Consider the following 26,619-nt stretch of genomic DNA (forward strand, 5'->3'; position numbering starts at 1 on the left):
TAAAAATTTAATAAATCTTAGAAATTCATGTAGTGCATTATATGTGTAACGTGTTTTCTTTCAAACATCGTAATTACCTTTCCATCATTTTGACGAAGAACTGTGCGACAAGTTCCGTATTGTTTCCACGGTGGAACACCCTGTACATGAACATCCGCCGTTTTACGAATCAGCAACAGATATAGATAAACTCAGTGTTGCGACGTCGATCGAAATAGTTTATTAACAAAATTTCGAAGAGAATTTGAAAATAATTTGTTAATCGAACATTTATTGCATACATCGATGAAACGGGGAGAAGGGGATAGATTTACACCTAGCGGAAAATTGACTGTTATTTCGTTACAGTAATGACAGATAATCGATTTAGACAACAAACGTTGGGACGATTTCGTTCGTTTGGTTGTGAGGACGACTTTATTGTTCACATCCAAACGATCCGATTTTGTCCTTCTCTTTTTCACCTTCCTTTCGCATTTCCTTCTCTCTCGCCTGTTCTCCTTATGACAATTTCTCTTAAAAAATAATTCGCCGCAGTGCTGGGTCCAGGGATGATTTTTCATGATTTTCAGAAGCGGAAGGCATCAGTATTGCGCTTTCATCTTCGCGTAGACTCTCATTAAAAAAAGATACATATAGGAACAAAAAAATATATACGTCGTTTCGAATCTCTCTTTTCTGCTTTACAGAAACTGGAACTCTATTTGCGTTTCTTTCGCGTTCTAGTCGAGTCTTTTGCGAAATCCTGATCTCTTCGCGACTGATAATTTCTCTCCCGAAATCTTTTCTGGACTTGACACTTTATTCGCGCGGACAAAAAGTCAATCCCTATATTCGAGGATCTCATCAAAATATGAGGACTGATATGAGGAGAAAGTAAGGCAAAGCGCTTGTCCTCGAAGATTCGCAATTGCACGAAACATTTCTTACACATGAAAATTTTTGTTTTTTTATTATATTGCCGTGTAAATCGATGCCAATGTCTATTTTATTATTTTATCATTAACATCAAATTATTTATTTTTTAGTCATTTTTATATCCTGGAATATTTTTTTCTGGCTATGCACATCTAGTCCATTATTAAATACTTATTTTCGTAATGGACGGATGAAAACATTTATATTTACCGAAAAGACATTTTGTAAATATTTCAAGCTCAACGACTAATAATATTGTTCCTATATGCTTAGAAATATTTGTTATAATTTCTCATAACTATGTTAAAGGACTTTTTGCCAAAAAATGTTTGTTTTTAGAAATTCTAAAGGCGAGATTTTTATATTTCTAAAATTTTTCAATTCATAACGATCTTATTTCTCACGTTACAAAATATTCTGACAGGACATTGGCAGCAATGGCATTTGGCATATTTTAAACAAGAATTTTCCTATCTTATTGCTATCAATTTTGCAGGGCGAATCAGTTTCCTTCAAACGCTTCCGAAATTTGTATCCATTCGTATGATCCTCGAATAAGGAAACGATATCGACTCTCTGGCTCATGTTATCCTAATTTCGATCGCAAGGGTTGCTCGAGCCGGGTTGCACCCTCGGATCCTGTTTACCTTGCATTCTTACCGGGCATTTTGTCTTTTGAACACTTGCACACGTATTTATCCGCAAACGTGGACGTACTATTAACAAGTCATTTGGTACACAAAGAAATGTTCTCGGTGACAATTTTTTTACTAATCATGTTGTTCATTGGTGGTCTAATATTTTTACAACAAAACCAAATTTTGCGCGCTAGAAACCGAATTGATAGATTTCTTTGTAGAAAGGGTAATAGAAGTATTAACAGAATTGATTAATTTTTCATTAAGACATTATATCGCTAATATTTAATGTGGTGTTGGTCAGTATAGCATTAAATTCATCTTTATATAAAATGAACCTAAGCTCTTTTCGCGCGCGATTGCAATAGAGATTTTTAATTAGTATTGACAAATGTTTCCGAAATATTGCAAAAATTTAGGGGCAAATCGGAACAGTTATGAATAAAGATAAAATGAAGCTGATTTCCATTTCTAGCGACGCAAATATAGGCGGATATTTGACTTATTCCGTTTGCTAAACAAAATATAGAAGACGTTAATTCAAGGATTTACAATCATAGAGAATTAATAAAAAGACCAAATCGAGATATCGATTTTGCCTGCGAGACGTCGAGCATTTGCGGATACATACGATTTTAGATTTACATATACACACGTAATTATCATATCTAATGTGCACGTACAGGTAATTAATGTGGTTTCTGTGTAAATGTGTCTTTGTTTTTGTATGTGTTTATGTTTGCTTGTATGTGTTTGTATGGATCACGGTGTGAAAACAATGTCTGATTTGTCGTGTTTACGTAGCTCGGATCGCTTGCGATGCGTTGTGGTTATCGTAAGATTACATTAGTCGGAGTAACTGCGCCTGAACAAAAATAGATTTCAGAATCATATAATAAAATATATGAAGATAATTAATTGCAGTAATTATAAAAATTTAATCTGAACCGTATTACTTTTGTAAATATTATCTCGAAAACTAAAAGAAAAATCTCAATATATCTGTTTAAATAAAATAAAATTAGGATTATAAACATTAAAACGACAAAAAGCAAAAGACAAAGAGAGAGAGAGAGAGAGAGAGAGAGAGAGAGAGAGAGAGCAAAGAAAGAGAAAAAGAAAGAGAAAGAAAAAAATTATTAATTTCTATAATATAATTTTTTAAATAAAATAACGTATCTTAAAAAAGGGGAATTTTTTGTGATATATATATATATATATATTTAAGATTCTTATATTAAAATTTTCATATTTATCTCAATAGTAAAAATAATAATCAAATCTTTTTTCGCTACGTGCAAAGTTATTCCTGATCTGCAATCTTACTTTATCTTACTGTGTACTTGAATGTGGATAAAATACAAAGATACATCAAAAATAGAGATGCGTGCCGACTGCGGTAATCCTGGAGGCGAGGATGCCTGTTTAGCATTCTCTTTCGTCTGTCGTGTCAATCGAAGGGCACTGGTGCGTTGAAGGACGTTTTAAGACGACGACGACGACGACGAGGGCGATGGTGAAGCTTACTATAGCGAGACAATGGTAACACAAAGTGGTAGTAAAGGTAACGCTGGTAACAGTGGTAGTAGTGGTAGTAACGTCATAGAGTAATAACGCTATTAATGAGTAATAATAAGTATAACGGTATAGTAAAGTAGTAGTTAAGTAGTAGTAGCGGCGCGTTATATGTATATAAATAGGACACTCTACGTTAGTTTGATTAAAAGTAAATGTCATAACGTAATAGGTAACTTTAAGCCGGGCCCGCCGTCGTACTGCATTTTTTCCTCTCTTAGTCTCACCACTCTCTTTTTCTCATTTCTTTCTTTTTTTTTCTCTCTGTCTCTATGTTAAAGGAACGAGGTGGGCCCGTGGTTGTTCGCCTTAGCTCTCTAAAATCACATAAACGCAAGAGTAGTGGTAAAGAACCGATCGATATCGATCACGCGCCTTAGACAACGCCCCAATGGCACTGACGATGCCGAGTGTTTGATTGTGAGTGCATTAGGAGAAAAAAAAGTTTACGAATCAAGAAATATAGCAAAGTTATGGAATTTTAAATTACCAGGATAGATCTAATTGTCAAATGCTTGTAAAAATACCTAGTAAATATTGACGAATTTTCGTGTAATAATCTCCTCTTAAAAAAAATTGTATATAAAACATGTAAAAAGTATCTATAAAAATACTACAATTGAAAATCTATTTAGTAAAATAGTTTACAACTTCCCTCTACGATTTTCCTTAAACTCATAAAATAATAGTACGTTGCTTCTAAGTTTATTTTCCATTATCTTAGATATCCAAGAGACATATATTGCAATCCGCTGTTAAATACATGAATCTCACTGTTTATTCTTACATTCCAGTTTCCATTATTTAATTTTTTATTCGATATTCTTCTCTCGCGCTTCATCCATCAATTTGACTGGAGAATTCAAAGCGCATATTATTAGGACAGATATGACTACATGATATAAACAAACAGAAAAGAAATAATAAAAAAATATATATATATATATATTTAATTCGACGTAGAATTGCATCAATTCTTTACACGTATTTTGAATCAATTTGTCTCAATGCATCTGCACTCGACATCGTCCGGCCGTTGAGGGCGTAACCGACAGTCATGTCCTACGTCTACTGTCAAGACGGGAGAGCGTTATTCACTCTCCTCGCCATTGCTCTGATATGTTGCGAATCGCCGATGCGTTTTCCAGCGACGGGCAAGGTATTGCCGAAAATATTACCGAGATGTTGGAGAAGTGACGGGTGGCGCGCATATTAGCCACGGGAACGAGACGAGGCGGGGCAAGGAGAGTCTCGTACAAACTAGATAGAAAAGTGAGAAAAATTTGCGTTCTTCGCGCGGGAAATCTTCCCGTCTCAGAGAGAGAGAGAGAGGAATCCCTCTTTCCATCCGCATTCGAGTCCGCGCGAAATCTGCTATAGCTAGAAGAGGGATAATAGCGAAACCACCTCGCAACTCGCCTCACGCCCGCTTTCCGCTTGCGCTAAACTTACTCGTCGGCAATAGCAATAGTAGCTTACTACTACTAGTAGTAACGGCGACGTCTTCGAGGCCCGCCACTCGTCGCGCATGCAGAGACCTGCGTCCTGTATTCTGTACATTCGCATTTGCACATGATACACACAATTGCTTATTCACGCATGTACACATTCACTCGCACATACACGCGTAGAACTTTTCCTTAAGATTATCATTCACGCACGTTGAATCCGCGCGGATAATTTTCGCGCTCGCTCGTACGACCAGTAATTGGTCTCTCTTTGCTCTTCCTGCCCGACGAGCCCTTCACGAGTCTCTTCATGAAATACAACAAGATGTCAAGGCTTCGTCGAGGACTGCAATGTACTCGCGAGAAATTACACGCAAGAAGAGAATAAAGCTACGTGTAGTAAATACGAACTAAGAAGGATGCAATTAGAACGAAGATAACGCAACCGCATGGGTCTGAGAAAGTAATTGTTCTATGTGCTGGCGAGCCATAGACTATGCCCAGCTCAGTTTAAAAGGGCAGACTACCGACAAACATCGTCTCGATCAGAGGAGGCGCCGGCACCAGATCCTCCAGTTTCAGGTAGAAGATTCGCTGGAGGCCCTGGACCGAGAGACTCCTCAGCTCCGGTAGTTTGCCTAGTAAATAAGACAGGTACTGCGACTTCCTCTGCGCCTCGGCGTTGTAAGTCACGTGATCACGTAAAGACGAGACAATCTTCATCTGTAACTGTTCCATGCGCTGTGGCTCCTTTAATCCATATCTCTCTGAAATTTTACAAACAAAATTTGAGTGAGACATCATTATCGATTGAAATTTACATGATATTAAAAATTAGGTGACAATCTCTGAATAATAAAAACAACATTCTAATATTTTACAAAAAATTTCTTAATATTGATCTTATGATACAATTTAAGATTTAATTGTAGTATTATTAACATTCATGAGATTAAGAAATACTGATCAATTAAAGTATAGTAATATCAGTCACGCAACTTTCAATACGTAGCTATCTAAACATAGAAACTGCGAGTGAACGCGCCTGTAAACCACACACCTGCATGTCCGGTTGCCAATAGATCGCGTGCAAAACGCGGAGCATCGTCGTTCCTTTCGTCGGAACATCAATAATTAATTGATTCGACGAATTAATTATTTATCCCGTAGACAAGTCGGTATAATCAGAATACAGGTGCGGGGAAATAGAGTGAAGGGAGATTGAAAGTGCCGTTAAAGTGACTATTATTAAAATTGCAAATTGACAACTACAGCGATCACTATGCAATTAATATTTATAATAACAATGATTATTATGTCATTATAAATGTAGTAATTTTTTTTGATTGTTTAATTAATAATACAATAAAGAGTGTGAAAGCATCAAACAAATTATATACGAGTACTGACCAGTAATGAGGGTGAGAGCGCACAGGCAGGCGAAGGCGCTAATGTCGACCTCTAAGAAGTGAAGGGCTTTGCAGAAGTCGAGAATGCTGTGCAGCCAATCGCCAAAACTACGCTGACACTGTTCCAGCGCCAGGACGACGCCGTTGCAGAACACCAGCTTAGTATCGTCCGGATTCGTGCGGTACGCCAACCTGAGCACGAACAATTCCAAGCTGGCTGATTGGAAGAGCAATTCCTGAAATCAGATTAATCGCAAAATTATTAGTATACGATGATATTGTCAGTAAAATGTAAACTTTTAAATTGATCAAAATCACCGTCAGATTAATTAAGATAAACTGTTTTATTTCATGTACATTATCAAATTACATTTATAAAGGAATAACAATCAAATTCATAGTTTGATTTAGATACAATCTGACAATGAGCAGCAAAATCTCGCTAGTTTTGACGATATATTAACAAATTAACATCTACTGTCTTTTCGCGAGCAGTTTACTAGGCAGTCACTCGTCAAAAGCTCGTCAAGACTGACCTTTTAGAAAATGTATGAGCTATCGATTTCTATAACCGTAAGTTCCCAATGGATATCGTCCGAAAATCGATACCTGACAGACTTGATATATACTACGAGAGCGTATATCTCGATGACAAAAGAGACGGAAGAATGAGTGATTAAACTAAATGAAAAATCGCGAATTCAGTGTAAAAATGCTATAATTGGAAGGTTTTCTTGATTTTTTTTTTTTTTTTTTTTTTTTTTTTTTGAGGAACTACCTCTTAATTTTTAAATTCTCTAACTAAAGTTTTCATGTCTCCTTAATTGTATCTTATTCATCATCGAATTATCATTATAAGTGCTCACCTGATCTTCCCGTACTAGATCCGTGAATCCGGGGATTTTGTCGGCAAAGTTTCGGATGACGTCGATTGAGGTAGTCAACAGATTGTAGAATTGTTGAATCTTCTCGGCTTCGGTCATCGGGGGGTCGCCCGGTCTCGGTTGTCGGTATTGCGAGTAATCGAGACTCGCCTTGTCCGGCGTTGTATCCAAATGGGCACGAACCAGAGCTGTAATCAAGGAAACTGGCGGACTCGGTGGAGATTCCTGCGGTGACTTGGGCTTTGAAGGCAATCTGCCTCGACGACCTTTCAAAGAATCTGTTCTAACAACCTGTGCAATAAATAATATAATGAGTTATCAATTTTATTTCACGTTCGTGTTACAGTTTTTGCTATCTTTCAAAGCAAGCTTTAAATTTTGGAAGCAACTTTGGCAAAATTCATTGAAACAATTAATTATCGCGAGAATTTATTATTTTATCATACTTTAGAATTTCGAAACTTGATAAATTTGAGAAAAATTGTTTTACAAAAATTATTTTGTACCACACAATCGTCATTGCTTACCTCCTTGACCATGCCGACCATCAGGCACTTCTGAAACCGGCAGAACTGGCAGCGATTTCGTCGACGCTTGTCCACCGGGCAAGCTTTCTCGGCCAAGCACACGTACTTGGAGCCTTTTTGCACGGTCCTTTTGAAGAAGCCCTTGCAACCTTCGCAAGTGCGCACGCCATAATGTTGACAGGCCGCGGTATCGCCGCATACAGCGCAGAGCTGACTCGGGCTCGAGGGTGCGCGTTCTCCACTGGTACCGCTTCCGGGCGACGGCGAACTGACGGTGGAGCTCGTGGTGCCACCGCTGCCGCGCGGCTTCGGGGACTCTATGCTCCCACTACTGTTAACACGACACAGGATCAGGCGCATTGATCTATAATCCGTCGCTAGTCGGAACAGGGATTCTCTTAAAACTATCACGTCTCGTGTCCTCGTGAAAATGGAAAAGAATTTGACATATATATATATATATGTATAAATTAAAAAATATATTTTTTTTTTAATTTTAAAATTTAATTAGAAATACTAAATAATATAAAATTTTTTATCGCTTTTATATTCTTTAAATAAAATTAATCCAACAATTAAAATTGTGTGATTGAACCATAACAATAATAAATTTAAACAAAAAAACATGAGAAAAAATTTCTCGTTTCTTTCATATTAGAATGCCATTTAAATTTAAACGAGGAACAATGAGACGTGATGTTATTTATCATAATGATTTCGTAAATCTTACCTTGCCGACTCTGATCTCTGAGTAGGCAGCGACGCCCTTCGTGACCTAGTGGTGCCCATCACAACGTTAGTATCGACATTAGGACAGAGATCAGTAGGAGCTACGGGAGTGGCGACGATGGCTGACGGTGCCCCATAAACCATAGGCACGGTGACAGCCACATTATAGGATGGATCCTGTCGATGATTCGAGGGCGGAACGACTGCCGTTGTCGGAGTGGGCGCCGATTCCGTAGGAAAGTAACTTTGATGATGATGCGGAGCCTGTTGTTGTTGATGATGCGGCGGATGATGATGAGGATGCTGTTGCGGTTGTTGTTGGTGCTCATGATAGGATACTGTAGCCGGAAATTCGGTTGGATAGTGAGTGGTGGTGCAAGGATATACTGGAGTATCGTAACATTCATCATCCATCTTGATACCAAGGCCCTGGAGTTCCTGTCTATATCGCTGCACTGTGTAGGTCTCCTGGAAGCTCGGCAAGGGTGTAGGACTGCAATCAAAAATATATAGTGCATTTTATAAATCCCATATCATATATAAAATTCAAAAATTTATTCAAATTATTTCGATAACATTATATTGATAATACAAATAGTTTTTTGTCATATTACTTGAAAAGAACTCTTATAAAAATTAAGATTATCAATGTTAAAAAATTGAAAGAAAAAAAAACTGCATATATACCTAAGAGAATCGGTCTGAATGTCCTCGGGGAGAGGGGGCGGTGGTGGTGGTGATTGCGATGACTGTTGATGGTGTATACTTTGGTGAGACTGAGCAGACTCATCGACCGAAGATACACCTTGCGGATTTCCAAGCTGCAACTCTGGAAAGGGATCCAGCTCCTCGGGCAAGCTCCCGGCATCCGCAGGGTCTGAATAAGGACCACTTAGCAATTCCACGAAACTGCTTCCGAAGGAGCTCTGTAATGAAAAATCGCGACCGTATTTATAAATAACATTAGAGCATAGTAACAAAATGTATATGATAAATGAAATATTATGTAAAACTTGAAAATATAAGGTAGCACAAAAGTAATTTTATATATATTAGAAAAAGAGAAAGCAAATGTAGTCGCGTAATAAGAATTTATAAAATTAATCAAGTCAGATAAATATAATTATTATGAACAAGTTTTACACACGTACAAATATAATAAAAACATACTTTCACATAATGTGATAAAATATCTTTAACAATTTGTTAATAAAAATTTACATTACACAAAAATTTGACAAAGAGCGTGATAAATATCACAAAATATTAAATATATAGGAAACCGAGACAAAATAAATAACAAAAGAAGAAATGAAAGGAATATAAATAAAAAAAAAATACCTGCGTGGTACAAATGACGTGAGCCAATTTGAACACCATATCGATATAAATTTTGCGAATCTTTTGTTTTCTAATTACATACCGAATAAGCGAAAATCGATTATCAATTTTAAACGCCGATGTTTTTTTTTTTTTTTTTCTTCGACAAAATTATCACGGCCTCCGGAAAGCCGTGCGAACGGCAAATCGAAGCACCCAACTGCACAAGGCAGAAATATTGCTCGAGCACAATTGCGAGCCACGATGGCGAGACATCGATGTACAATCGAGGTGCGCAGTGAGGATGTTCGAGAGAGGATTGGACAAGCCAAACTCGTATCGCGTGTTGTCTATAAGCTAGGGTTCGATAGAGACTTAGAGCCTCTTTCTTTCTTTCTCTCTCTTTCTCTCTCTCTCTCCTCCCCCTCCCCTCCCCTCTCCTGACTCAATCATTGATAGTCGATAGTCGATAGACGGTAAAACACTATAGCAGCCTGGTTAAATATTCCCGCGGCAATGGAACGATAATAAACGACGTTGATACATCTTGTAATTCGACAAGAAATTATACATGTTACAAGATATCGTAATAAGAGAATTACTCAATCGGCCGTAAATATCCAAACGGTAAACTGCTCACCTAACTTTCAAAATTAACGATGAAGATTTATTACTTCTTGATCTGCTCGGAGCGATTTGCGTGATCGCGCAATAATACTTTCCTTTCCGCTTGTGAAACAAGTTCATTAAATTTTATAAAACTAATGTGCCTTCAATCAATTGCGATAAGAATATAAATGTAATCATGAAACAAACAGTTTAATGTAAAATGTCTGTCTATAATTTTTGCAAATTAATTCTGAGGAAAAAGAGAATATATTCAATAAAAAAAAAATATTACTTTTATAATGTTTACACATTTTCACAAATGATGCAATATTATATCCTCCATTGAAATGATAATAGTCATCTTTTTCGAAAACTTTCTTGAAAGAAATCCACATCATCATTAATAAATTTGAGTTCTGAAGAAATATCTGTATATTAAAATCCGAGAAAGAAAAGCAAAAATATTGTGGCAGGGAGAGAGAGAGAGAGAGAGAGAGAGAGAGAGAGAGAGAGAGAGAGAGAGAGAGTAGACCGAAGGATAACATCACGAGAAGAAGGAGGGGGATGATCGAGGAGGGTGGATATTCAATTTGCAAGTGCCGGTTCCGCTTCGGGCTGACATTTCGCTCATCGCTCCCCCGAGAACCGGCGATCGAAGCCTCATCTTTCCAGACCGTGAATAAATGTCCTGCTAAACGGCGTCCTAAAAGTGCCCCTTCTCCTCCACCCTCTTTATTACTTCCCGTTAAATCATCGAGACAATGTTGGCGCTGGCCCGCTAATTCCGCGGTGCATCCCCTTCTTAATCATTAATTAGTCATATCATCCAGCATGAAGAAGGAAGCAAGAAATCGAAACGAAGCGGGCAGGAAGAAATGGAGAAAAAAGAAAAAAGTAGGAAATAAATGGGACAGCGTCCAGATATGTGGAATGCAGATTATGTGTGATTAGCGCAGATGGCGATCACAAAAATAAGAGAATCTTGTTATACCGATGCAGAATCATCGTGGAATCCCTAGAGCCCAAGAGTCGATAAGAATTAGATTAACCGTCGGATCGTGACGCGATATTTTCAAGCTGGTCGCGCAAAGGCGAGTTCATGGGAAAGACGGTGGATGGCAATATCTCGTAATATTAATATACCGTGCGATTGTCGCTTGATATGTAGCGCCGGCTGCTTTGCTTCGATAAGAGCGAATGGTACGATAAAGAATGATCAAAGAGAGAAAAATGGCGTGCCGTTATGCAAAATACTGAAGAAGTCAAAGAGATTTCAGAAAAAAAGATCGATAAATCTTATGATTTAATATCAACTTTAAAACAATTTATAGAATTATTTCCCCAAATCAAAATCGATTTTATTAATTATTACTTTATAAAATATTAAGTATTAAATAACTTTGAATTATTTAACGCTACAAATATATAATTTTGTGTGGATTAAATAGAAAAATGATAAGTCACAATAATAAAAGTCCATTTTTTTAATCAACTCTAAATTATTGATATACGCTGTTTGCTCGCACGTGAATTTACTTTCTTGTTTTGAAATATTGCATATCCATATTTCTCATAAGACCTTCTCGGCACTATTTATGAGAATTGAGATGAGATGAGAGATATGAGCGTTTACACGGATGAATATTATTACGTAAAATTACAACTTATATGTTGCGTCACGTCGACATGCAAGCACGAAGGCTTAACCAATTTGATACAACTACTATATAAAACTCGTGTTGCGCACGACAGTTAAGAATGTCGTTTAATTTTGCTCTCCATTACTCTATCTCCATTTTTCTTATCTTTCTCAATGTTTGAATCTTTAACATTTAGTATGAAGAATTCTGTGAAACGAACAAAAGCTGAAATCTATCATACATTAAAAAAAAAGTAGAACTCACCTGTTGTGTTTGCAAAAGAAGCATGCTTGATGCCACCGTGAAGGCGGTCGTGGGTGTAGTTATAGACGATTGATTAGTGCAGGCGAGAACCGGAACGGTAGCGGTCGCCTGACGTTGCGGCTGCCGTTGGCGATGCGGCTGCTGCTGCTGCTGCTGCTCTACCTCGTTGCGAGTAACAGCCACCGCACGCTGGCTACCGTTGCTGTTGTCGCTGTCGCCGTTCGGCGAATGCAGTTGCCCTGTAACATCCAAACGATATTCCTCAGGTTATTATATTATTATATTAGACAATAGAATGTGTATTATTTGAGCTTTTAAAGAAGACAAATTTTTATAAAAATACGCAAAAGAATAAAATTATAGATATGAGGACAAAAACTATTAATTAGAATAAAAAATAATATATGTATTATTGTAAAAATTATTTCATTTAGTATTTACAAATTACACCGTAGAATCTTATGAAAAAAACAATTTTCTCAATTTTCTTATTACTATTGTTACTAATATTAGTATTAATTATCTGTCCGCAAGATTTTTTTCCCAAATTATTTAAGTATAAAGCAGAATACAAAATGTGTAATATTATGTAATATAATGCATTCTCCTTCAATAATAAACTTTAAATACCGATTGAATAATGTATGCGCTGTCTGTCGTCAAATGGATTAACATCATTCATTATGCGTGAGAAGACAAAAATGGATCGTAACCTCGTTTCTCGGTAAAAAAAAACAAACTTTCTGACATGTCAATTTTCAACGATAATGCCGAGAAGCTGCAACAGGACACTTTCTCTATCGCAAGAACGCGGCTAATATTGATTTTTAGCTCTCTATCGTTATACACCGATGTCATTAAGTACATCGTCTGACTTTGAATCTCCATGTTGTTCTTTATTATAATAAAAGAAAAATATTTCGTGCAACATTGAACGCGAATTCATAAAACATTGTCTTCTGATTGTGTTTTTATTATTTTTTATATATGAAGAGATTAATAAACATATAATTAATCGATATCAAAAGCATAATTACATTTTCAAATCTCAAATTTTTTGAAAAAATGATAAATTATATGCTTAAAAAATACGTACAGTATCTACGATACTGAGAATATCCGTCGTCCATGGCAATCATACTGCAGAACACTCTGAGAAAATTTTACAATTACGCCCAACAAATCTTTATTACTTAAAATATGCTAATTTTTCTAAAATTTTAAGATTAATTAGAGCAAAACTAATCAATCATGAGTGAGAGAAATTTCCGAAAAATCACTTTCACTATACGCGGCTCAGGAAATCTACGATGAATCTTACTAAACGACGGATTCTCGTCGTCGACTGAGCACTTGAACGCCTCCGGATCGTCCTATATAGGGTGTCCGTGTACACCCCGGGGAGACATGAAATCACTGGCATTTAAAATACTACCACCCCGTTCTATACAAACAACCACGCATCTCACCCCCTTTTCGATTATTATTACACGATATTATCCCCTGACGACCGAAGGGCAGACATTCTTATGCCAGCGACCACGTTTTTGTGACGATCATCTACGTTACTACGTGGTTTCGCCACAGCTTTCTCCGCATAATTTAAAGTAATTAAGAAATCGTTACAAAAAAAAAAGATAAACAAGAAAATCCTTGTCTAAGGAAAACATTAAAATTTAATTAGAAAAGAAATATTTTTTCTAATTACAAAGTAATATAATTCCTATGTAAATATTTTCTAATTTTTTTCCTGAACCATTTATCTAATTGTAAAAAACTACAGGAAAGGGTCTCTTGTGCCCGCGAGGACGTCGATGATTTATCAAATGGATAGAGAGTATGCGCGAGTAATATGATACGACAACCGGATGCAGGCGTCCTGACGCATCGCCCATGCAGATGCCATTCGTCGATAGTCACGGGCGTCGAAGTCGCGTTTGATTTAATTTCACGATCGCGCTCCACGTCAGAGACCACCCGCCGCGAGATCGCGAAGCGTCGGTCATAAGCGATTTCACCGTGACACCGATTGATCTGGGAAGGGGTGTGTAGTGTGGAAGAAGTGACGATTAAGCACAATGGATCGGCTGTTATGACGAAATAAATTTGCGTGAGGAGGGACCGGGCTTATTGTTATTCGCGATATTGTTATAAGACGAACAGGAAAATCGATGTCTTCCGCGACCGATAAAACGCATCGATTACATTTGATTCAGGAATTCTCGTCAATTGTTCCGAGGCTCGCGCTAAAAATGTGCGATTATCGCGAGAGAAATGCATATTATTTAAAATATAAAAATTCGAAATTATGTGCCACTTACAAAGAGTTATTCATTTTAAAAATATTTATCGTATGACACATTATGGGAATATAAGTATATAAAAAAGATGTAGATTTTTCTTTTAACTTAACTTTCCACAATTATAAAATCATATTTATGAAACGTATATAGTATAATTTATAAAATACATTTAAGAATATAAAAATGCACATTTATATTCATATTTAGCACGAATAATCAGTTAATAAATAAGAAGAATGCATTAAGGATACTGTTGCCATAAATTCTAATTATGTCTAATAAAATTTATCTCAGTAAAAAATAAAGCAAATCGATCGATTCAAAGTCATGTCAGATATACTCAATCTTTAATTGTATCGTAAACAACGACCTGATTACGAATTGATTAACTACCTGCCGATTCTTAATAGTAATGTGTTTCAGAGATAAAACATGCCTGTACGCTCTTGCCGCTATAAAATATAATGTCGTTAGTGCCACGTAATAAATTAGTCGATACTAAGAGAACTCAATTGGTAGCAGTTACTGTTACAGTTACAAGTTAATGCGATGGATGAATACCGTTGTGAACCTCGTTTTCGGTTATCTGCGTGTGCGAGAATGACACTTAATAGCCCACTGGAGAAGATTTCATAAAATCCGTAATTTATACAAGCAAAATATGCAATTACGCGCAATCTCAAGTCTGCAAAAAATGTGATGAAGGTAAGCAAGTGCATCGTAAAAGATGTGTCAAATATAATTGCAATATAAATAACTGTAATTACTAAAAAACTATAAAAAAATAGTATATATAATAATAATAATTTGTTAGAGAATTAAAATATCTTAACGTGTGCTTGCAGTTTCCCACGAAAAATATAGAGCAAAAATATAAAATCAATTATTAATTATTAATTTTCAACAGTCTCTCTCAAATCTGTGAAATTAAATATGATATATCTATATAAGCTTATTCAAAAAATTATGTAACACAAAAGAATAGATTAAAAGTTCTTTCAAAGATTCCATATAAAGATCCGCTAAACTGTTATCGTATCGTTAAAAGACGTTTATTCCAACCTGTCTCGGCTTCTCTGTCTTTTTCTTTCTCACGCTTTCTTTTTTTTTTTTGAGAGAGAGAGAGCGTCCCGTCCAAATTGGACTAGATTCTGCATCTGAGATGCACAGCACACGTAAAGAATACGGGGACGGTGCGGCGGCAGTATGCTATAGGCAAGGTAAAGGTAAACGCGCAGTGGTAGAGTAGGGTGGCGAACGGTCGAGAGAAAAGAGTAGGGCTTATGTTAGCCAAACAGCCGTGTGCCAGGTGAATTGCAGCGGTCTCGTGTGCACGGGATGCCCTCCCACGAACCACGCCCCTGCACGTGCCACTACGTGTAAAGCTGGTCCACGTCCGCTTACTCTTTTTGCTCGACAGCATCCTTCATAGGTCATGCATATTTACTTATCTCTCGCAGTCCCTATCTTTTTTTTCCTCCTTCCGCTTTTTCATCTACTTGTCGATTTCTCCTACTTATGTCTCCATTTCTTACATCGTATAATGAAAAAACGGAGATGCAGATGAAAGCTGTTGTCTCGCATATGATATATGATCGAAATAAAATGAATATATTATCATAATAATGATAAATCAAAATTGACACATGGGCTTTTCTCTAACTGTAAATAGAATAAAGGAATTCAGTATTACTCTTGTGAAAGTAGAAAAATACTGATATAAGATACAAGGAATTAATAAAAGAAAAAGATTTATTTTCTGATAATAATCAGAAATAAAACAATATTTTTTTATAAATAATGACATAATAATTGGATATTTTTTGTGTCTAAGTGTAACAGATTCGAGAATATACATATATGTATAGTGAAATCTAAATTAACTATATTATAACTATATCGTAATCTATAAATCAACTTTTGAATGTATGCTAATTGCAAGCAGAACAAAAACCGTTGCAATATATTGCAGCCGCATTCCTGGAATAAGATGTAGTCACGCGATGCTACAAGACGCCCCGGTGACTTTAATGCGCATATAAGAAATGATGTATGTGCATTTCTCGCGCGTCTCTCTCTTTTTTTCTATCGATACCTATAACATTCGATAAAAAACAAATACAATCAAAAAATTAATTTATAATGCCATTTAAGTCACAACCTGTTGAGTTAAACATTAAACTTTCTGCAATTGGCCACGGATGGAAGAGGGTCACGTACAAACACATATATTTCATTCTCGTGTGTTTAGATTTAGATGAATATTAGTTATAGCACGAAATTATATATCCGTGTTTTGTAATATCGCAGAGAGGAGGAGGGCGAGAAAGAGACTAGGAAAAGGCAGGAAAAATAGAGGATGAGGAAGATAGAGGAACTATATTGTTGGAGATTGCTAAATGAGAGGATTGGCCGTTGTTACGAGGACCATAACTGTAATTTTGTTTTGCGCTTACGTGGCTACGAGGATATAATTTCATCTTTAATATGATTCTAGTTGCCATAACTAGTAAATTACCGTGGAGCAGATTATTTCTCAGATCCGAATGCGAGCGTACGCGAGAGCGTCTTAAGAACTCTATGTTACACGGAGAGAAAGGCTATATTGTATTGCTGATTACCAAGTAACTCCCGAGAGATTCACCCATTATGCAAATCGTCCAGGCAATTCTACATGTGAGCTTACACGCTTCAAAGATCGTAACCGATTTTTCCGTCAATAACGATTAGTTCTCAGCCGCTGTGTATCGACTATTAAGAAAATATTCGCGTAAAAAGTGCCTGTCCTTGTTTTGATCGTTGCGCGATAGCGAGATGCAATCGTCACAATGTATAAATATCTGATTGCGGCAAAAGTCTATTGGTCCTTTGCGAAATAATATCGAGAACTGCGACATCTTATTTTTATTTTAAAGCTATAGTTTACAATGCATATTATAATAATCTGCAATGTTTGTAAATATATAGCTCTCAAATATGGCTATTCCATTCTTGTCTCGAATATTATATTATTGTAAGGAATGATCTTCTACTTTCTATTTCAAAAAACATAACATTAAATTACATTAACACAAAAATAATGAATATCTTTCATCATTTTATGAGTTATATCGATATTTTATTTTGAATATATGATAATTTTAAGTTTATTTTTTTTAAATCTTCTGTCAAAAATATATGTGTATAACCTGGTGTTAAATATTTCATATAAAAGTCGTTCAAATGATCTGTCGCAATACTCTCGAGTCCCAGAATCCACTTTTGGAGAGCGTAAATTACTTCGAGTTCACTCGATATCGGAAGACCTTGTCGGTCAATTCATCCACAATTTCGTAAGGAATAGGAGTGGTGAGCGTTTGAATGTAAAGTAGCAGAAAGCAGACGGTGTCTTTTACTTAACAGTGAAAGGGTTAATTATGATGGTCGAGCATCTGGCGCGTAGCGGGGAGGTCCGCGGGGCCTGTGTCGGGTGGGCGCGAATGTGCGATGGGCTCTTAAATCGAGAATATCCCCCCGCGGTCGTGATTACCTTACATGCCGTAGCGGCCGCGTGTGTGATATCGAGTCCCGCTTTCTCTCACGCACGCATCGCGGCGGAACGTTAGGTGTGCCCGCATACAAGATGAGACCATTGATCGCGAGGACATGCTCGCGGCGGAGGAGAGAGTGCGTCAAGATAAAATATCTTCTCTGTCCCTTCGCGCAGTTATATATATCTCGCGTTTAAAGGCGCGGAAATTTGCAGAAAAATCACCGACAACGCTATTATTTATTTCTACAATGCAATAATTCTCTCTTAGCTTTTTATGTATTTTACAATATTGATGTTGATACCTGAAGCATAAATAAATCATGTAATTGTATTTACGACAAGATAAAGAAATATTTCATCCATTAATATCGTAATAATCATTTATAAACAGCACATTTTCGCTCTTTACGCGATAGTATAAGATGAAAATAGTTCTGACTGAAAAGCATATATTACAGGATTATTATTATAATATTAATACTCTTTAGTCAAAACAATCTATAATTAACTAAATCGATGATAAACGACAAACGGTAAATGATAGGATTACCGATAAAATATCAACCTGAGTGCAGATTGATAGAACGATAATTGCCGGCAAATCACCAGGACTTATCTATGTCAGATGTAATAATCCTCGGATGATGGATCAATCATAGTAACGATAATAATTCAATTCCACAAGGCATCATATACCATGCTCTTGAGCCCAGCTGCATTTACATAAATCTCGCACACATATGTCCGAATTACATTACGTGTAATTTACACGCGTGCGTTATCATTTATGTTGCAGGAAATGCAATTAAATTAATTAAATACGTGTCTCTTTTTCTCCTTTAAAATCGTTTCCCTCCTTTATCTGTACTATATTCGTTAATTTGAAAGTATCCAGATGTTGCGTCGCTCAGATCATCGTACGAGTATCCGATATCAGGCTGCTTTCACTTTAATTAAATTTAGCAAGATATTAATATATTAACGCGCGCGCGTTATCGCCGTGAGCTCTGGGATACGACGTGCTGCGGATTTATCTTTTATTTGGAAATTTTTTCACTTAAAATCGATTTTATCGATACACCGTGTATATTCGATAATTTTACGCGTGACGATCATCATTTCTCCAAAGGAGTAGAGATGACAACTTACACAAGCTTGTTGCTTTTATCGCTGATTATTATTCAGTCTATTCGAGAAATCCGAAGATCCGTCAAGAATCTGTAGCCCACGTAATACCTTCGTAGATCCTATTACCGCTGTTTATATATATATATATATATATATATAAACAACGTTTAATTCTAAATATAACTGATGGCATTTGAGAACCTCTTAGTAGTTGCTTATAGTTAATTCCAATCGATCATACATTTACCATCTATACGTCTCTACGTCTTTGAAATTGTAATTAATATATAATAAGGTTTTGATTAGATATTCCTGCAATTAGTATCTCTGACGAGAAGTACGAGAATCTGAAGCCTCAACTAAAGCATTAATTTTCATAAATACATCTTTATAATATACACATAATTTTCCTTTTCCTAGTATTAAAAATGCGAAAATCAAACATACAAACTTATACAAAGATATGAAACATTCTCTCTGTTTATAGGATCAAAAATCCCATTCGCAGAACTATAAATTAATAATGACTAATGAAATTGATCTCTGCATTTATTTGCCGGGTTATCATTATCTCTCGATAGTGCATTCTATCCGTAAGAGTGTTGCCACGATTTTCCTCGGTGCGCGCGCCGGGTTAAAGTGCGGCGTGTCGGCGGAGGTGAAAGAAGAGAATCGAGTAGGAGAAGAAAGAGACGGAGATAACGAGAGAGAGAGAGAGAGAGAGAGAAAAGGAGAAAGAGGGGGATAGTGAGGAGGATGAGAGAAGGATATGGAAAGGTGCTTGCGACACGCAGGCTCGAGCACCGGCCCGATAGGTAGGTAGGTAGATATATCGCCCCCTGACCCCGAACAACTACCGTGAGACCGGCTTAGCTCCGGCCGGCATGGAGCACTCTCCTTTGCTCTCCGCTTTACGCGGCGTGCATTTACGTGCACACGTGTACGTATGTATATGTATGTTCTTTCGCGAGGCGCCACAAAGTGTAGGAAGGGAGGACGAAGGAGAAGGGAAACGACACGACGATAGATGGGAGTCTCGTGGGTGCAGCCACGTCCGCGTGGCTCGCCTGCAGTCTCGGGGTGCATCAGCAGCAGGGAAGAAGGGAGGGAATGGAACGCTGAATGAACTGTTTGAATTACGCCGCGAGCAGTGTCGCAAGCGTTATAAATGTTGCTGTGCAAAACCGAAGATTTATAGATATGCCACGGAGGGATTACGACCGGCCACCGTCATCATCTTCGTTGTCGTCGTGTTCCGAGATCGTTTACTGAAGGCTCTTGCTATTTATGTTCAGAGTCGCTAACGCAGAGATTCGTCACGGGGAGACAAGTAGAAATAGATCGCAAAGCGTGTGTAGTCGGACAGTTGCTAATTTCTCTAAATTTTTGTGTTTAAATTTTTTCATCAAATTTTTTTTTCCACATATTTTTCATTTTTATAATATATATTATCTATATGTGTATTTTGATTATTTTTTGAATATTTAGCCTTATCTTATAATATGTTTTTGTTAATCGACCTTAATAGCCTTTAACATATTTCGATGCGTCAAACTTCATAATAATTATATGTGTCTGTCTGTCTGTCGATCGAGATCATTTACGGAGTGATCAAATCATACCTCTTTAAATATTTTTAAAGAATATGTATACTATAGTAGTATAAACTCTAATAGTTCAATTAACTTAGGGGAAAGAATTTTTCGACGTATCATGAATTTTCGTTTCAACGAGGATCATCCGCGCGAATTTACGATCGTCTACTTCTAATTCCAACCGCGGCCGTAAAATCCTAAGCGTGCGATTACGGCAATCATTTTTTCTCTCTAGATCGCGCGTGATTTACGCCCCCCGAACTCGTCGGGCTCACTCTTTCGCGTTCACGGTTCATCGGCGATTTATCACCGGCCGAATATCGGTGTCGTGTGTATGCCAGGAGATTTTCCATCGTGAGAGATTTACTGGCGGACTTTCGCTCGAATCGCTGTACAGGGTGTCTCGATAGTAATGTTTGTTAACGAGTGCTTTTCTTGGATATTATTCTCGGGCGTTTCGTCTGTCCGATTTCCGTTCACAAGACGAGCGACATATCAAAACTCTTCGTTATATATTAGCAAGTACTGCGACATATTACAGATTGACTTTCTCCTATCTCCGCTACTTGCTAGTTTAGTTATCCGAAAGCCATTAATTTCCACGCGCGTTTATGTAATTTTATACTACTCGCTCATTCGCACGATTATGTACTTCCGTATCTATTTAATACGATATAAATGTAAATTTTATTCCAGATAATCGCTCAACTAATAAACTTGTAGTAACTGTCAATAAATTTGTTTGCTTTCCACACTTTTCATTTTTTCTTTTCATTTTTACAAAATTTTTAGTGTCCCATGCCAAAAATATATTATAATGTGATTATGACTCAAGGATATCCGTGGGATGTACTAGAGTTAATTATAACTTCTCGCAAATATGTTTTTCTCACGCGGAATTAAAAAATATCACTCATATAGGAAGAGACGATGCAGATTTTTTGTATCTTGCATAATAATAATCGCGCACATTCCGCAGATGAAAGAGTAGGCAAATAGAAATCTACCTAGTTACTGCAACTATATATTCCCAGCACGTAATTGCAAGATTCGATTTTATAAGCGAGCAGGAGACAAATAGAAAATATCCAAAGAAAAGCTATAGGTGAAAAATTCCTACTAAAATGAAGTACAAATATTCATAATCAGCCAAAGAATCAAAGAAGCTTCTATTGATATTCAAAATTTTTTTAACTTTATAAATTTTAAATAGTTAAATTTTAATTGCATATACTTTTGCGTATATTTTTTCCATAAAAATGCACAAGAAATTTAACGAGAAATTAACATTCTACAATACACGATATTTTTTATTAATTAATTTTTTTCTAGTTACACTTATAAATATAAAACTATGTCGGATTAAAGGATGGAAAATAATGTTTTTTAATAATATGTATTATTATTAAAAAAACATTATTTAATAATATTATTATTATGTCTATAATATCTATCTTTGTAATATTATGTATGAACTCAAGTATTATACAAAACGCGTTTAAACAATTTTATAGGGAAAAAAAGAAATAAATCATAGAATGCCGGAAAAAATGGCGCTTAACGCAAGATGGCCGTGAGAAACAGTTCCACCCACGTCTTCATGCTCGCATGCGTGCTCGACGGCCTCATATATTGATTTACCGAACCTCTTTCGGCACCGAGAGCGATGGTGGAGTTTCTCGACTGGCATCGAGATCTCCGTTGCCTGCAAATTACCATTTCCGGAGAATCACATAATATATGTCGCGTTTCTTGCAAAGCAGCCTCTTTGTAAAATAATTTTTTTTAAAGGAATGATTAAGTATAGAAATATTTAATGGTAACAAATAAAAAAATTTACCACTTCTCAGATTGCAAATTTGTATCAAATTCTTCTTAAAAAAAAAAAAAAAAAAACAAATGGACTTTAATATTCGATAAATTATTATATTACTCGATAAAAATATATTATTCTCATTAGACACGGTGAAAGCTGCATTTTTTTATACAACCATATGCAAAACGTAAACATCATGACAGTGTCTTTCTTGAATTACGGGATAAATGAAAATTACAACAGTCATTAATGATCAACGTGTATTGGTAATGATTGCGCAGATTTTAAAAGCAATCGTTGCAATTATTGCTTCCGTCTCTTCGAAAAAATATCTATATGACCAGAAATATTTATATGACCGCATATCTCGTTATGCATGAATTTTTTGTAGTGTAAAGTCTGTTGTGTGATAAATAATGATCTGCAATAAACAGTTATATATATTTTTACAGTTAATTGAAAAGATTGCAGAAAACGACTTTTTGAATCTCTGAACCAATAAAAAATTGCATGATAAAAATCCACAAAGTTAAATTACATTAGTACCGAATTAATATGACAGCTATAACAATATTTATTGATTCGTCCTGTAACGACAAAACGATTAAATTTTGATTAACGTTTTTTTCCTGTCAACGGAATAATTTTCCGTACTTTATTAACACACAATTTATGTGATGAGAAAACTGATCGAATCGACGGATCGATCGTTATCAATTGCAGACAAATATACGACCGGTCATTTAATCTCAAATCATGTTATTCAATTACATTATATATATTAGAGACCAAATAAATGGCACGATTATAGTGTAAAGTAACAGTTATGAGAACGATATATGTGCGAGATATGATAGCAACTCTCAAATTATTCTACTTATCAAGATATTACTGTGCGTTCCATAAATTTGCAAATAATATTTTATGTCAAGAACGAATTTCGTCGAATTACCGTCCGTAACAACTACATATTTTAATCAACCAAATCTTTCCTTCCACTTGAATATCTGCCGTTATATTAACACCGCGTGAAAATTTTTAAAGATCAGTAACTCGCGCGGACACGTGCCGGTATTAGATAATTAATTGAAATTTGCTTCCCCTCTTATATGCCTCTCGTCCGTCTCTCTTTTTTCTCCAGAATCACAGAACCGGGCAGCCAAACCGACTAGTTTCGAAGTCGCCCAGGCGGCTCGAACGTAATTAAGACCGTAAATAAGACCGGTCGAACCTGCCTCGCCGAACGTCTTGCATAATCGTTCGTGTGCGTTTCGTAGGATGCGCAACTCCTTTCCGCGATCGAATCGTCTCTTACGCCGAGCGAATGATCCTCTCTCTTTGCGCCAGACGTCAAATGATCCGGCCAGTTCGCGGCGATTACATTTTTTCTCCATTCATTCTCTCACGTCTCGCGTAAGACCATATGGTTGTTGGCATAATTCTAAGTTTGATAGAATTAAAGAAAAGAGTTTATAAAGTAAAAGATTGTAGGATTTTGTTTTTATAAAAATTCCAACGTCAAACTTTCCAAGTTAGATTATGATAATAACGTGATGTGTAAGCGATGCAGCTATAAATAATGAGATGATCAAAAAATTTACATTGTCACCAGTCAACCGATTTTTGCAGAGGTGCCGCGCGCGATAACGATTTATCTTCGAAAAAAAAAAAAAAAGGAATCCGAAAAGGATTCGTAATATTCAAGGATAACTTGTATTTGTTTTAAAAAATACGACAGAGAGAGAGAGAGGTTGTACCTGTCAAAAACTGTCGATTTAAAATTGAAAAGTCGTTACATCAGAAAAGACTGTACTACGACACTCGTATATGCATATGTATTTTCGTCAGCATTGGTCCTCCTTTCCACATCGTTCCAGCACGTGGCCACCGGTTGCTCATCCTCTCACTCTCAGCAGGAAGAGATATCGTAAGACACCGAGCAGACGACGTGTACTTTCATCGAAATTGACGAGGGAACAAAATTTACTTCGCATCGTCTGATGTATGTCCCACGGCGGATTGGTGAATAATTTTTCGTAGACACAGGAGAGATAGAAATTATTCTTATCTCTCTCTTCCCCTCAGACATGTGTTATGAAAGAGCAACATGTATGAGATTCGAGAAAGTTAGATATTAATCGTAAACCTCGTATAAACTTTGTGTAAGCTTTTGAAATAATAAATAAAAAAAAGACGATGAATTATCTAAATTAATTATTTGCAATTCCGGTAATTTTTCTCGGCAAAATTTAAAACTTATTTTTGCCGAGAATGTACAAAGTAAAATCATTAACGATGTTCCATATCGCAACGTGGCGTAATAACGTTCACGTTTATCACTCGGATAACAACTCTGAATCTCGAAGATATGTATATATACTTTCTCGCGTTTTCCGGTACACGTGCGAGTGTTTATCGTGACAGTGAAGTTCCGAAGTTGCGGATCGCGCCATGAATTACTGAGAACAGACTGTTACATGACTGCATCGTCGATGCATCACACCTGCGTATCGCGATATATGATTGATAGTGGATTGATGGATTCGAGCGAGCCTCTATGTAATGCATCGTCGTCTTCATCGTCGTGGAAAAGCATCGAGGGAAGATGCCTATCGTTCGTTTATCGAAGCGTGCGAACGTAATCGCAATGCATTGATTGTCGCGGGCGTAGACAAGACGCGCGTTGGACGTTAATTATTCATGGCTATTACCTTGATAAAAAATCGAAGGTATTCTCGATATTTCGCGCGTACTTCTCGTAACTCGTAGCCATTGCAGGAAAGGTCGAGCATCCGTGGAATTTCGAACGAGCGGCGCGCATTCGCTCGGGTCCGATTATTCATGGCACGCTGTTATTATTTACGTTTACTCAAGTCTCGCTATCCACGAGAGGAATTCGTGAATGGAGCGCTCCTAAAAACTATTCTGTATCTCATTAATCGTCGCTGAATAAAATACTCGCGGTAATGCGACATAATTGCCAGTTAAAGTTCTTGTCAATAATAATGCAATTTAAGTAACTTTTGTTCATTACAGAATTGCAAATTTTCCATTACATTTTATTATAAATGTATATGTATATATATATATATATATTTTTTTTTACTTAATAAATTTCAAATAAAAAACACAAGATCTGTATTATCTAAAATAATTTCTAAACAGAAAGAATATGCTTATCATATAAAGAATATTTTTAAAACTATTTGTAATAAATCGAATCTCTCTCTATTCAATAATTTGCAGAATTTGCAAAATAATGAAACATTAAGATGAATAAAAGAAAAACCCGTCATTAATATGAAAAGGCTATATCCTAAATAGAAAACTGCACTATTGTAAGTACCGTTACGAGAAAGGAAGAGAGACAGAGAGAGAGACAAATAGAGAGAGAGAAAGAGAAAGGGAACGTCATACGCATTTGGTATCTAACAAAGTGCGCTTTCCGCGTTGCATAGTTAACGAGTGACGAGAAGCTACCAATAAAGGAGCTTCCGCGAGGCAAACGCACTCAAGAGTTCCCGGCTCGCACATGAAAAACCACGAAGCTACACGTACTTAGAGTGTACACGTGCGAATATACGTAGCCGGTATCTCGTAAGCCGCAGAGAATGGAGCGCGGGATCGCTGCATCTCGTGCGAGATGCACCTCGACACGGCGACGTCGCTCGAGGAGAAAGGATTTTAGCCGGGGTCGTCTACGTCGGGTCTCTACGCGGGGCACTATGGGAAAAGATAACCACCGACTAATAGGGTCACTACGGGCCAAAGTGTACGCGCCGGGCCAGAAAAAAATCGCGCCGGGATTTCCCACATCGTCGGCATCGACGTGCAATCTGGCGATGCAGGCCCGATTGGTTAACGTCCGATGGCTCGACCGATTAACTCTCCCGGATGAAAATCAAGATTGAATCTTTTACGTATGCGGCTCGTTCGGTTCCGTTGCAAAAAACGCTTCTGAATATTCATATTAATATGTTAATTAAATGTATATACAATGATATTTCCATTTTACAGATGATTATGCATTAAGTATATTTGAATTAAGAAAATTTCTATGAACTTGATTGCTCTGATTACGTAAATTTTTACAGGCAAAATATTCTAATGTATGTATTTTTGCAAAAGTATATAGAAAATAAATTGCAAAAATTAAATACATTGTATTATATCATATTGCTGGACATATGTTATAAATAAATGAGTCGCATTTAAAAATAAAATTGCTCCACAAAAAAATGAATCAAATTCTATTATAATATATTAAAATATGTTATTAAATCA

The 26,619-nt window shown here is 36.5% G+C and overlaps 1 protein-coding gene across 1 annotated transcript in view; it reads right to left on the reverse strand.

Moving 5' to 3' along the window:
* Nucleotides 1-251: 251 nt before the first annotated feature.
* Nucleotides 252-26,619, reverse strand: part of LOC126855039 (nuclear receptor subfamily 4 group A member 2) — a 58,962-nt gene continuing 32,594 nt past the window's right edge. The window contains exons 2-8 of the mRNA XM_050602350.1: nt 11,962-12,200; nt 8,816-9,054; nt 8,130-8,621; nt 7,400-7,730; nt 6,855-7,163; nt 5,990-6,224; nt 252-5,346 (exon numbers count right to left, since the gene is read on the reverse strand). Coding sequence (XP_050458307.1) covers nt 5,090-5,346; nt 5,990-6,224; nt 6,855-7,163; nt 7,400-7,730; nt 8,130-8,621; nt 8,816-9,054; nt 11,962-12,200 — 2,102 coding nt within the window. The 3' untranslated portion in view covers nt 252-5,089. The remainder of the gene's footprint in view (nt 5,347-5,989; nt 6,225-6,854; nt 7,164-7,399; nt 7,731-8,129; nt 8,622-8,815; nt 9,055-11,961; nt 12,201-26,619) is intronic.

Source organism: Cataglyphis hispanica, chromosome 15 (genome assembly GCF_021464435.1).
Source record: "Cataglyphis hispanica isolate Lineage 1 chromosome 15, ULB_Chis1_1.0, whole genome shotgun sequence".
Classification (NCBI taxonomy): domain Eukaryota; kingdom Metazoa; phylum Arthropoda; class Insecta; order Hymenoptera; family Formicidae; genus Cataglyphis; species Cataglyphis hispanica.